General features: G+C 35.8%; 1 protein-coding gene across 1 annotated transcript in view; it reads left to right on the top strand.

Annotated features, from left to right (window-relative positions):
• Positions 1-14,360, top strand: part of mRpS30 (mitochondrial ribosomal protein S30) — a 77,295-nt gene that overhangs the window by 58,907 nt on the left and 4,028 nt on the right. The window contains exon 4 of the mRNA XM_090394571.1: positions 3,354-3,524. Coding sequence (XP_090250697.1) covers positions 3,354-3,524 — 171 coding nt within the window. The remainder of the gene's footprint in view (positions 1-3,353; positions 3,525-14,360) is intronic.

The following is a 14,360-nucleotide window of genomic DNA, read 5'->3' as shown; positions in this document are numbered from 1 at the left end:
AAGACTATCGCTCTGCTTACTGGAGATGGGAAATGGCTTGAAAGTACCTTATTCAGTCACTAAAGCAGAAATCCTGGTTCATCTAGCCCTTTTTTACCTGTAGTACTAAAGTGCTATAGTTTAATGATTGTTATGAGATGAATTGTCATAAATAAATAAATAAAATTACTTTATACTAGAAAGGAATAAAAATTAGGCATCCATATTATTTTTTTTATTCTTATTAGTACAAAGAATTGCTGTGGACATATATGAAAATATGTAAATGTCAACATTTTCATTTTATCATAAGCATGTGTGCAGGGGAGAAAATTGAGTAATGTCACCAATCCATTCCCTAAAGTAATGGACTGGTGACAAAGCAATGAAAATGAATCATTATCACCCCCCCCCCCCTTACACAAATCATGGATATATTCACAGTCATTTGCAGAAATATAACAATATAAAGAAGCTGAAGTCAAGTATTTTAGGAATTAAATTTTTTAAATAATTTTAAAAATAATCTGTAAAATATAGCAATAAATATTAGAATGCACAATCCTGTATCTGGGTTTATCACCAAGAGAGGGGTTATCATGCAATTACAATTCCCTCATTCTTTGTCATATCCATTTGGAAATGTGTTGCAGCTAATAAACATTCATTCGCAGTTTAACTTCAAACCCAGAAAACAAATTTCTCCTCCTCTGTATTCATCTCTTCTACTGCTGTCTTCTGGAACAGTCTTCCTTCTTATGTTTCCTAAGGAATACAGTCCACTGCTCTTCAAGTCAAATACGAACAAGTTCCTTCTTGCCCATCTACAGTATTAGTGTACCTCATAGTTTCCAGAGGTTGATCAACTTCTTGTGGATGGGTTCTCTCCATGAATGCGTGCATGTGTAAATTCTCTGCCTTGCTATTTTTATTTATATATAACTTTATTATATACTTATCTGATATGAATGGGAAATGTAATAAGTTGTGAGTTAACACTGATTTAAATTAAAGTTATATATTTAAAACAATCACTATAACATATTTTATTTGTTTATCCCATTGCTGAAAGGCTATCTATAGTCTTATTCTCATAATTTCCATTTTTGTTTAAGATACACAGTGAACTTTCTTTTACATTAACACAGAGCCTGGGATATAGGTTGTAATTCTTATTTGAGAAGAGCAAAATAGCAATGAATATATGGGGAGAGAGAGTCTGGAAAGCTCTGATAACACCTAGAACAGAAATTATATTAAATGATATAACCACAATAAAGAACATACAAATAGCAGATTATGAAGGTAACTTATATTCTTATATCCTCATATGCTTTTTCTTGGTTATATCAGTTGCTTTAATATAATTGTTCTAGATGTTTATCAAAACTTTCCAGACTACCTTTGTATAGCTAACACTGAACATTAGCACAATACTATAGTGCAGTGGTCTCCAAAGTGAGGTACATCAAAAAAAAGTTTTATATTGATAGGAAAAAAATTAAGTAATTATTAAAGATAAAGAATGTTACTTTCTTTCATTAATTAAACATATATCTAATATAGACAAAGACGTTATAAAGATCCTATAAACTTAAATTTGCAATAGCGCACACTGGGGGACTTTGCACACATCGTCCATGGCAAAGCTGTTATGTTTTTTAAAACTAGGGAGTAAATCTCTTAACTTCTCATCATTGCCATTGTTTGTAGAGCATCCTAATGTTGACAAGCCCAACTAGAGAAGGAAAATTGCTTAGTTATCCTGCTATCTACAGATGACACCACAGTTGTATTAATTATTTGACTATTAGTAGTAAGTTTAACGATTTTTTAGTATATATTGTTTCTGTGCAATTCCAACGCCTTTTTTTTTGTGCTTGCTTTTATGTTTACACTAGAAATAGTGAATTAACATTAATATTATAATAAATTAATTGACATTAGATACAACACAACTTTGAAAAATGAATTTCAACAGAAATTTCTTCACAATTGGTGGATGGGACTGAAGCCCGAGTATAGCAATTTAGTAAACACAGCAAATGATGCACTCCTACCGTTTGGTTCTACTTATTTATGTGAGGTATCATTTTCTGCAATGACAGGTATTAAAACCAAATATCGAAATAAATTAAACTTGGAACCAGACCTTCATATCACAGTATCAGAAGCCATCAAACCAGAATTTCAAGAAATTATGAAAGAAATGCAAGGCCATTGTTCACATTAAATATTGTAATAAATATGTTTGTAAGCTGTTAATAATAAAAATAATGTGTAAAAATATCTAGCTTTTTTAATTATTATATGATGATATAAGGCATATTTCCTCTTTATAATACTTATTACGCGATCAAAAAAGTTTGGAGACCACTGCTATAGTGAGTTTCACTAAAGAGAAGTAGTAAGATTTGATGATCTCATAAAATATATTTATGTTGATGTAGTTTATTACTAGTATATTACTAGTACAAGTAGTTCAAATGCAATGCCCTATTTTAGATGGGATTTGAAAGTATAAGTCTTTTCAACCAAAGGACCATACCAATTGAGCTACAGAGCTGTCGTTTCACTTATAGGAAACAACAAGTGCAAAAGTTATGGTTTTTGGTGATATATAACAGTTTCAAATATCATCATACAGTTTCATTTATAAAAACAATGAATGTGTATGTCTAAACCAACCTTAAGACCTCATTTCAATACCACTAAAATTGACTAATTACTTTACCCCACTCTTGAAAATGGTGAGGAGATGAGTTTTAAGACAATGGTTTTATATGATCTTGAAGCTTGAATTATTTGAGTACTACATAGTCTCTTGAATGAAGAAGAGGGAGAGTACTGTCATCAGTAAAACTATGAATAGGATTCGAAGTTAGAGAGAGAGAGAGTCATTGTATAGGAGGAAGAGCATGGGTAAGGAACATGACATTAAGATACTTCAACATTGACAGAGAAATCTGAAGAGAGGAAGCTATCCATCATGGTATACAGTGAAACAATCAGAGAGGTAGCTGGCCGTCCAATGCAATGAGTTAAATATAAGTAAAATATAAAATAATTGTCACATTTATTTTAATTAAAAGTAAATTTAGATCCATTTGATATGGGATTGGTGGAACAGTTTTAAATTGTAACTGTGCATCTATGCATGCTTTTATGTATGTGCGTGCATGCATGCGTATAATGATCACTAAGTTAGCATGCTTGCAATATATATAAGGAAGTCAAAGAAACGACATGAAGCTCTAGTTGGCCTTTCTGACTATAACCATTCTGTGAAAGGGTTATTGATTGTCATTATCATAAGTCTTACTTTCAGGAGATATCCACACAGTATATTGTTATCATTTTTATTTCTTTATTAGGGTTTTGGCCTGATGATCCTTGTCAATATCCACTACTGTCTCTTCATCCATACCACAAGGATACATGGCTGGGTCTTACACTAAGAACGAAAGAGGAGCTAGAAGATATGTTTTCAGCTTTTGGCCTAATGGGATCATTTGGATGGCTGATGGGAGTTGCCACCTATCAAGGTTATGTTAATTCCTTATAAAATCTTCATGTATCATATGATTCTGAATATAATGTTGTTTAAAATATAATTATATATGTATTGTGTTTTAGCCACTATTCTATGGCTAAAATCTAACTCGCCATTTGATTGAAAACATTTAATAGAAGTTCCTTTCAGCAGTTGCCCAGGTTTTTGCATGTTTAGAAGAAAGTAGCAGAATGATGGTGGCCAGGTCAGTGGAACAGCACCCATTAAAATATCTAAAGAAAAGGATGCAGAAACAGAGTATTTATGGGAATTGATGAGGGAGGAGTGAGAATCTCTGATAGAAGAGTCATCTGTTAACAGATTCTCTTTTAACAGAGATTTTGTTGCACCACCACCACCCCAAATGTAAGAACAGTATTCTAAACTTGGATGGATTTGCAGTTAATAGGAGTTATACAGGTGAGAAGTTAAGTCTTGAATAGAAAGAAGATACCTATTTTTTTTTAGTTTAGGAGACTGTGGATGAAAAAATGTGTTTATATCAAGAAATACTAAACGTGTAAGTCAGCCCAAGAAGAAAAATCTGAGTATTAGCAATATAAATAGAGTGAAGAGTAAAGTAAAATTTTTCTTATGAGAAGTGAGACAGGAGTTTGTTTTGGTAGCTGTAAAGTTCTCAGAGAATGGTAAGGAGATCACTATCTAAAACATTGGGTATGGAATATAATGAAGCTTGAATCATTTGAGTACTGCATGATTTGTTGAATGGAGAGGAATGAAGTATGCTGTCAGACAAGAAAATTATGGGTATGATCAGTGAGAGAAAGTCAGTAATGTATAGAAAAGGAAATATAGAGTCCTGAAGCACCCCAGCATTGATTGTGAAATTCAAAGAAAAAAACCATCTGCATTAATATGTACTGAAACTGGTGATAACTTATTACCAAAATAATCCTCACCGGCATGGAAACGTACATTCTACATAGTACTCTGAACTGCCATTCCCTAATTAAACCCTGGTTCTCCAAAAGATGTGCCAAGGCTGTACAGATGAAACATCAGACATACCATAACTGGCTGAAATCAAGAACCTCATCCTCCTTTAGAGCTTATACCGAAGCCCAAAATAGATGCAAAAAAAAACAATCAATGCTTCCAAAACAGAGTTCGAAAGAGCAAAAAGCAGGAAACTAGTAACCTGTCCAAACTGGCAGCCAAGCCTTTTGGTCTCTCACCAAAGCAATTGGCCATAACTTCTGCCCAACCCTATTCCCGCCCTTATCATACCCAGATGGCTGTATTGCATTTACCCAGAGAAAAAAGCCAATCTTCTGGCTTCACACTTTGCTTCCAATGCATACATAACTGATGATGGTAAATGTCCTCTAACTATTCCAGACACCCAATATACAATGCCCCTGTAACCTTTTGCAAGGATGAGATCAGAAAAATACTGTCCAAATTACACACAAAAAGGTCTCATGGCACTGATGGCATTTCCCCAATTGTCCTGAAACTTTGCACACCAGAAATGACTCCTATCCTATGTCGCCTATATATACTCTCTTACTCCACTGGAATCTATCCCACAAACTGGAAATTGGCCTATTTTCAGCCCATTCCCAAGAAGGGTGACAAGTCACTGCTATCCAACTACTGCCCTATCTTACCTCAGTCCTGTCAAAAGTAATGGACAAAATCATCAATTCCCAACTCCTACACTACCTTGAAGACACCCATCTAATAAATGACTGCCAGTATGGAATCCATTGCTGCCGATCAACAAGAGATCTGCTCACATATGTCACCCATCTCTGGACAAATGCCATGGAGAAGTTTGGTAAATCTCAAGTGGTTGCGCTTGATATCTCCAAAGCTTTTGACCAGGTCTGGCACAAAGGCTTACTAAGCAAACTACCACATTTGGTCAGTCTTAGAACTTCTTTAGTTGGATTGCCAGCTTTCTGTCTGGATGCACACTATGTGTGATGGTGAATGGTTCCTTATCCTCTCACTATTCAACTAATGCAGTGTCCTCTCACCAACCCTCTTCCTGCTATATATATCAATGATCTACTTCAGTTGATCTCCAACCCAATACGCAGTTTTGCAGATGACAGCACATTGCACTCCTCCCTTTCATTTGATAAGCCTTACTCTACACAACTTACCTCAACCTACAGAACGTCAATCACCTCTGCCCTCAGTTCTGATCTCCAAGCCATCCTCCAATGGGATTCAAATGACCTCATTAATTTCTGTGCTAATAAAACCCAGTTCTATCTTATTTCTCACAAAAAAAGACAATTTTCTCCCAGTATTACTTTAGAGAACACCCAAATTTCCAGACAAGATGAGATTTATCCTCTTGGAATTAGCCTGACATCAAGCCTCTCCTGTCATAAACACATCATAACCATTACATCCTCTGCTTCTAAAAAACTAGGATTCTCTTTCACTCAAAATGTTACTTCACCTCTGAACAGCTGTTAATCGTATACAAATCACAAATCTGCCCAGCTATTGAATATTGCTCTCACATTTGGAGTGGGGGTCCCTGAAAGCTCCATCAAAATGCTGGACTCAATACAGATGGGAGCAATTAGACTCATTAATGACCCATCTCCCTCCTTCCACTTCTAGAAATTCTAATGACAGATTTCTGGGCGTCATTTAATACAAGTGTGCTTGGTTTGTGTTAAGAGACCTTTGTGAATGGATAACTGTTACAGATTCTTTGAGAAGTCTAGAGGAAATGTTTTCTTCTAAATATGCATGCTGGAAAGAACTCAGTCTGTTTTATGGCTAGTAGTTGAAGTATGGTGAGCAAGACCAGATCTTTTCTTTGTTTTGTGCTCAATATCTCCAGCATGTTCTTTCTTTCTGTCTTACCTCAAATCCACAGCTTGTTTGCTCTATGTAGCTAAACCACATCAGCATGTTATCCTATAAACTCACATGTTTGTAAAAGCAGTGCTGTCCTTAGGAGATCTGAGAAGGCTGCAAACAATTTGAATCAGCTTTTGCTGATTCAAATAGCGATTGCTAGACTCTATCCAGAAGAGGGCAGTCTGGTTAATTAATGATCCATCTCATACTAATCCCTTTCAATCTTTCTTCCATAGGCATTCAGTTTTTGCCTTATGCCTGTTCTACAGACACTTTCATAGACATTGTTCTACTGAATTGGCTGCTATCATTCCTCCACTCTCCTCCAAAATCAAAGAACAGTTGTTGCTAACCCCCACATCCATTTACAGTCCAGCTTGAAACTTCCGAAACTAACTTCTGTCATTCCATCTACTTCTGTTCTTTGGAACAACCTCCTCCACTCTGCCTTTCCCAAAGAATGCAACCTCAATTGTCCAAAAAAAAAAAAAAAAAATATATATATATATATATATATATATATATGAACATGTTTGGTTCTTACTTTGAGATGATAAAAAAAAATTGGGTTTAATAGGTCAGAGATTTTGATACAAACTATTAGCCTGCTAGTTTCGCCACGTTAGCAGCTAGCTACTTCTGGGCCAGATAAATCTGCACATAACAGCTTAAAAACAAAAACAAGCTTAAGTTATGAATTAATACATAACTGAAAGATGAAAAAATATCAAATTCATCTAGTAGACAGAGCCAATAAATTCTTTCGGTAGTTTAGGCAGTGTAGGACAGAAATCATCTGTTGTGTAAATGTATCTGGCCCAGAAGAAGCTACCAGTTAACGTGGCGAAAGTGGTAGGCTAATAGTTTGTATCAAAAAATCTCCGGCCTATTAAACCCAATTTTTCTGTCATCTCATATAATATATAGTGATCAAAAGAAACATTCATTAGGTTCCTCCTTTCTTTTTACCCTCTTTCCCACAAATGGCACTGATATGCTATAGGTATTGCAACATTTTGTGTGGATCAGATGTGTGTGTGATTTTCGAATTAATGATTAATAATTTTCAAGCATAAAAGATGAATCTGGATTTTGTTGGAGCTAGGTGAGTGAATTATGATAGCGGTTGCCTTGATTTGTACAGTGGACATTAGTCGCTGTATCCCAGTTAGTAGTGGCATGATTTGTAGTAGATTAATGATGTACAAACCTCGATTTTCCTTCTGTATGCCACTTGTCTGTGTCCATACTTCTGTGTGTATATATATATATATATATATTGTAACATTTGATGGGAAATCAGATATTAGGTATGTAATGTAGAAAAATTCAAATGTACAAAAACTTCTGTCCTAAACTACAGAAAGAATTATAATAAATTTAGTTTAATCCTTTATCCAAGTGTGAGCAAACAAAGTTTGCGCCTGAAAGTATCTTCATGACTCGGGTAAGGTAGTACAACACCGGGCAACTCGTTGCAAAGGTGGAGCAAGCTAACATCACCCCTATCTCAGTATCTCCCATAATGCACAACACATCGCCTTGCCGATATGTATAATGTTATGCATTAAGGGGAGAGCCACTACCCAAGTTTTGACCTCGGTTAGACTATAATAAATTTAGTTTAATCCTTTATCCAAGTGTGAGCAAACAAAGTTTGCATCTTAAAGTATCTTCAAGACTGGGGTAAGGTAGTACAACACCGGGAAACTCGTTGCAAAGGTGGAGCAAGCTAACATCACTCCTATCTCAGTATCTCCCATATTCCCCCACAGTTTGCTCACACTTGGATAAAGGATTAAACTAAATTTATTATAGTCTAACCAAGGGAAAAATAAACTTTCAACATCTTTCTCTAAATCCGGGGTAATTTAATAAAAAGGTGGCACACCGTTTGGCAACACCTATAGGTAAAGATGACCTGCCATTGCTTTTGCCTGGTATCTCCACGTCTGGTCCTGGCTCCCACTGAAGAGACCTCAATAAAGGTCGAAATTAGTCTAGGTAATGGCTCTCCCTTAATGCATAACATTATACATACCCGCAAGGAGATGTGTTGTGCATTATGGGAGATACTGAGATAGGAGTGATGTTAGCTTGTTCCACCTTTGCAACGAGATGCCCGGTGTTGTACTGCCTTACCCCAGTCATGAAGATACGTTCAGGCGCAAACTTTGTTTGCTCACACTTGGATAAAAGATTAAACTAAATTTATTATAGTCTAACCAAGTGAAAAATAAACTTTCTACCGAAAGAATTTATTCTACTAGATCTACTCTACATTGGTTTAGATTTTCTCTCTCTCTCTCTCTAACTAACATAACTAATGCTGAACTCTGAGGAGAATATTGACAATATGATCAGCTTCTCATGTAAAAGCCATATAAAGAAAGAATTTCCATATACAGTAAAACCCTGAGGGGTGCTTAAGGGTCAAAGCTGTATAACTAAGAGGAGACCTCCACATAGCCTTTAAAGGAATGTGGAGAACCGACCAGAGCTTCTGACCTAATATCCAATCCTCACCTTCTCGTGGTGCACCCTGTTGGGTATCTACTTTGATACTGAACGAACGAGGATGGGCTGGCAATTTGGAATTTAGCCGACTAAATTGTATTCTTATTGGTTAAACCAAAATAAAAAATGATGGTACAGCATGACAAAATTTCATGCCGGCTGGGGCGTCGCCCGGTTAAACAAGGCCCGCCCGTTGTTTTCGCCAGGGAACCAGGGTGAACAGCGAAAAGTCAGCTACTGGAACAAATCTGAAAACAAACCCCCAACTCAACATCACCAGAGTTAAAGATCGGTACTATCAACGTAAGAAGCCTGAATGGCAAAGAAATGGAGCTAGCTGAGGAATTAGATAAGTACCAGATCGACATAATAGGGGTGACTGAAACAAAAAAGACCAAAACTGGTGAGATCTTTCTGAGCAATAAATACAAAATGCTATATTCAGGCAATGACAATCAAGGAAAAGAAGGAGTAGCCATAGTATTCAACACTAAACACGAGGTGCTAATCTTCTTGAATGGCAGTCAGTCTCAAGTAGAGTAATGTGGGCAAATATGAGAATGGGGAACTGGACAATGAGACTTATTTGTGCCTATGGTCCCACAGAAGGTTCTACTAAGGTAGAAGTGGAGGAATTTTTTGAGGCTTTAGAAAAAGCAGCTGACACAATGAAAAAGGAAAAGTTGGTCCTTGTTGGGGATCTAAATAGCAGAGTAGGAAATGATTGTCAGACATACAAAAATATTTTGGGAAAATTTGAAGAAAAGAGCAAAGCTAATAATAATGGCAAATATCTGTTGGATTTCTGCTCAGGACATGGACTGGTTATTACTAACACCATGTTCCAACATAAAAATGTGCACAAATTCACATGGAGAGAAGAGGCTAGGAATAAGAAAAGTCTCATTGACTATGTTATTGTTGATAGTGATGTTTTCTCCCTAGTGCAGGACACAAGAGTGTACAGAGGATTTGAAATTGGAAGTGATCACTGTTTAGTCTTGAGCAGGATAAAATTGAATTTCATATTGAAAAGAATAACATGTAAGAAAGTTTTAAATTCGAATAAAAGTTGAGCAGCTCTCAGATGTGAACTGTAGACTAAAATACAGAAAGACTATTGAAAAAAAAAAAAAAAAAATGAAAGAGTTTGAGAACAGGAATCAAACCTTAGAGATTCATTGGCAAACTCTGAAGAAAACATTGATTGATTCTGCCAGAGAGGCATGTGGTGAGGTTGTGTGCAAGGATAGAAAAATCAGAACTCCCTGGTGGACACAGGAAGTTAAGAGGCAGTGAAGGAAAAGAAGAAAGTATATCAAAAGTTCCTGTCAAATAAGTCAGCTTGTGCTCTTAGAGAATATAGAGACAAATGCAAGAATGCTAAACATCGTGCAAAACTAGCTAAACAAAAGTCATGGGAGGACTTTGGCAAGAATATAGAAAATAAATATCAAGAAGGCGGCAAAATATTCTGGAGGTTATTGAAGAAGCTTAGGAATGGGGGAAAGAGTGCTGTAAAAGGAGTTAGAAATGATAAAGGTGACATGAAAACAGGAGAAAAAGATATCCTTGAAGTATGGAGTAATTACTTTGAAAAACTGCTAAATGAAACAAGCAGTGATGACAGCACAGTGGTAAATAACATGGACCAGGCAAGCAGTCAGGAATACATATCCATACTTGAAGTAGAAAAAACCATCAGAGGCTTGAAATGTGGAAATGCAGCAGGAGTAGATGATATTCGACCAGAAATGCTGAAGTATGGTGGTATAAGAGTCTTACAGTGGCTGCACTGCATAGTTCAGAAAGTCTGGACAGAGGGACGAATTCCCAATGATTGGAGTAGAGCTCTCATAGTACCCATATATAAAAAGGGAAATAAAACTGAATGTGAGAATTACAGAGGTATTTCCCTGCTGAGTGTTCCTGGCAAGATCTATGCAAGTATACTTGAGAAACGGTTGAGAAGAATTGTGGAAGAAAAGCTGGGTGAAGAACAAGCTGGAATCAGGCCAAATAGAGGCTGTCAGGATCAGATCTTCACTTTACGACAAATAGTCGAGAAAGCATGGGAATATAACAAAGATCTGTATTTAAGTTTTGTCGATTTGGAAAAGGCATATGATAAGGTGCCAAGAGAGAAGCTATTCAATACGCTACAGTTATATGGTGTCAATGGGGCATTATATCAAGCAATACTTTGTCTTTATTTGAGTTGTAAGTTAGCAGTTAGAATTGAAGGAAGTACAGGAAGATGGTTTAATGTTAAATCTGGTGTGAGACAAGGATGTACATTATCCCCTCTGTTATTCATTATCTATATGGATCACATTTTGAAGGAAAGTGGTATTAAACCTGATATCAAAATTGGAGATGTTAATGTCAGCTCTTTGCTTTATGCGGATGATGTTATACTTCTAAATAAATCCGCTACAAGTCTCCAAGATTCTCTGACTAAATTGAATACCTGTTGTAATAGATATGGTATGAAGGTCAACAATAAAAAGACAAAGACAATGAAAATAGGCAGAATCATTGAAAATGTCAACTGTGTCATGAATGGAGAACCTGTGGAACAAGTAAAACATTTCAACTACTTAGGCACGATTTTTACTGAAGATAGTAAATTAAATATAGAAATAGACAACAGAATCAGCAAAGCTGGTATGGCGGGAAGTCAATTGAACAAATTCGTATGGAATAAGAGAGAAATTATCGGAACACTAAATTAGCTGTATACAAGACAGTGTTCAAACCAGTTTAAACTTATGGATCTGAGAGCTGGGTCAGAAGTAAAACACTTGACCAAAGACTAGAGACCGCAGATATGAGAGTTCTGAGAAAGATTAGAGGCGTGAACAGATGGCATCAATGGCAATATCATATTAAAAACGAGGATATTAGGAAAGAACTTGACATTGTCAGCATCGAGGAATGCGTTAGCAGAGCTAATCTCAGGTGGTATGGTCACTTAAATAGAATGGGAGAGAAAAGATTAGCAAAACAAGTATTCTCTGCCAGGTTGGCAGGAAAATGACCCAGAGGAAGACCAAGATATAGGTGGATTGATACGGTACAAAGTGCCTTAGACGATAGAAATATAAGATCTGATAATGTTGGAGTCTTGACAAGTAACAGACTGATTTGGACGAAAATTGTAGATAGGAAGTTAGTAATGATGTAATTTTTTCATGTAGTACTATTGTATCCTGTACACCCCCTTGATGGTACATGGCAGGAATTTGATGATGATGATGAGTAAAACCCTGTTTTTACGTTCCCGCAATTTACGTTTTCTTGCCATTTACATCATTTTCCGTTGGTCCCGTCTTAAGGCCTATGAAAGATCAATGACTATTTTTACCATTACATATGTATAGAGATATTTTTTAAGATATCATATTGTGTGTGTGTGTGTGCGTGTGTGTGCGTGCGTGCGCGCGCGCGCGCGCTTTTTAACACTTTTCAGGGGGACTGCATGTGGACGTTATTTCTCATGATTTGCGTTTTTTTCTTGGGTAGCAATACTGATTTTTGAATCGATTTCTGCAGAAATCTGTGCATTTCTGTTCCCAGGTGGCATTGCTTTTGGCTGTAGTTTCGTTTCCGCCATCACGATGACTTGCACGTTTGCAGTAGTAATGTGGTGATGAACGATACAGTGATTTTTCAATCACAGTACGAATTGATATCGCAGAATTTCTGCTACGTAATTTAGCGCATGAAAGTTGCTTTCAAGTTGCAGTGGTGGATTATCCATGTTAGTAACATGGAGAAAAAAGACAGAAAATGTATTTTGGTAGAAGAAAAGATGACAATTCTGCAATGTGTAGATTGGCATGCCGGAACACGTGTGCATTTAGCAAAAGATCTTGGACTCTCCGTGGCCAATTTGAACAAGATAGTAAAAAATAGGTTAGGCTTTGAACTCAATGCAAAGCAATCTGGCGCTATGTCAAAAAAAAAAACAAAAAGCAAAAACAATCGACAATTAAAGATTTTTTTAACTAGATAAATATAAGTAATTGTAAATTCATTTATTTTCAGTTATTAAATTTTGTAATCTAGTATGTAGACCTGCATACTAGCAGTCATCTTTTAGCTGTTTTTTAATGTGTTTTTTTACATTTCCTGCTATTTACACTTTTTTCCATCAGTCCCCTGAAAAGTGTTAAAAAGTATACACACACACACACAGAATATGAAATCTTTAAAAAAAATCTATATTGGAAAAAATAGTCATTGATCTTTCAGACTGTCCTTTAACTATACTGAAAATAATATTTTTTTTAAAAAAACGAAAAGGTTTCATATGGGTTTTTTTTATGTCACTCCTCCACTGAAAGGTTGTAAAATGTACATTAGTGAGGATTTTTATTTATTTATTTATTTACATAATCTCAACGCCTTACACTACAGACCAAGCATAGAACTTTTCAGACCACTTTAGGATTCTATTATAAACAAGGTGATAGTCTCACAAAGATAATGAAACTTATCTCCCACTTATCGCATGATTCAAACCTTTTAGTCAGAAAGTGATAGGTTAACAGCTGATGAGGCCAGTTGTTATCACTCCTTATTATTTTCCAAAAATTTATATTCTGTAGAAAAGACCATTCATACGGAATTCTTTCATAATTGATATCAGGTACAAAGTTGTTGCTACCTTTTTTTTTATCATCTTCTTTCCCAAAAATAATCCTCAGAGCAGGCAAAAGTGATGTGACAGGCATTCACTGGATGATGCAGACTGTGTTGCTGAGATTCAAAAGTGTGTCTCATGTTTGCAGACTCTTCAGTCTACTCTGCTCTAGACTGTAAGCCTACCTGGGCCACTTCTTGAAAAAAACAACAATTTGCCAACATCATGCCAGTCTGGTCAACAGAATTGAAACAGAAACTTAACTCTTTTCTCAAGATTCAAAAGACTGATACTCCTCTAAGACCCATAGTTGATGGAAGCTCATATTTTTATTATCCAAACATTCTTCTAGATTATTAAAAACCTCATTAGATGTTCTGATTCTTTAATCTAAATCCCATTTTGTTTAGAAGCTGCTGTAATCTGACTTCCTTCAAAATTAAATTCTTTATGTTAATGTACCTAAGTGAAGTGTGGAGCCTTATCAGAAACATCTTCTCACCAGATGGAATAATTGTTTATACATGTGTTTTTTTTTTGTTTTGTTTTTTTCAAAAGCCTATCTATGGAGATGTCGATTTTATCTTATAATTTAAAAACCAATGTATCTGATTTAAATAACTTTCATCATTCTCTCCGTTCATTCCATTATAAAATTTGGTTCATATTAGAATTAGGGGGAAAGGATCGAGTACCATTTTCTTGGTGTTCTAGTCAAAAAAAAAAAAAAAAAATCAGAGGATGGCATATATATGGCACTTCATTGGACATTTACTGAAATCTCACCCATACTGTCTCCTGCCTATGTTTTAA

The sequence above is a fragment of the Typopeltis vanoorti genome, chromosome 6, assembly GCF_054136105.1.
Source record: "Typopeltis vanoorti isolate ZY-2024b chromosome 6, IOZ_Tvanoo_1.0, whole genome shotgun sequence".
In the NCBI taxonomy this organism is placed as follows: domain Eukaryota; kingdom Metazoa; phylum Arthropoda; class Arachnida; order Uropygi; family Thelyphonidae; genus Typopeltis; species Typopeltis vanoorti.
The sequence above is the reverse complement of the archived record's forward strand: the minus strand, read 5'-3'. Positions and strand labels throughout refer to the sequence as shown.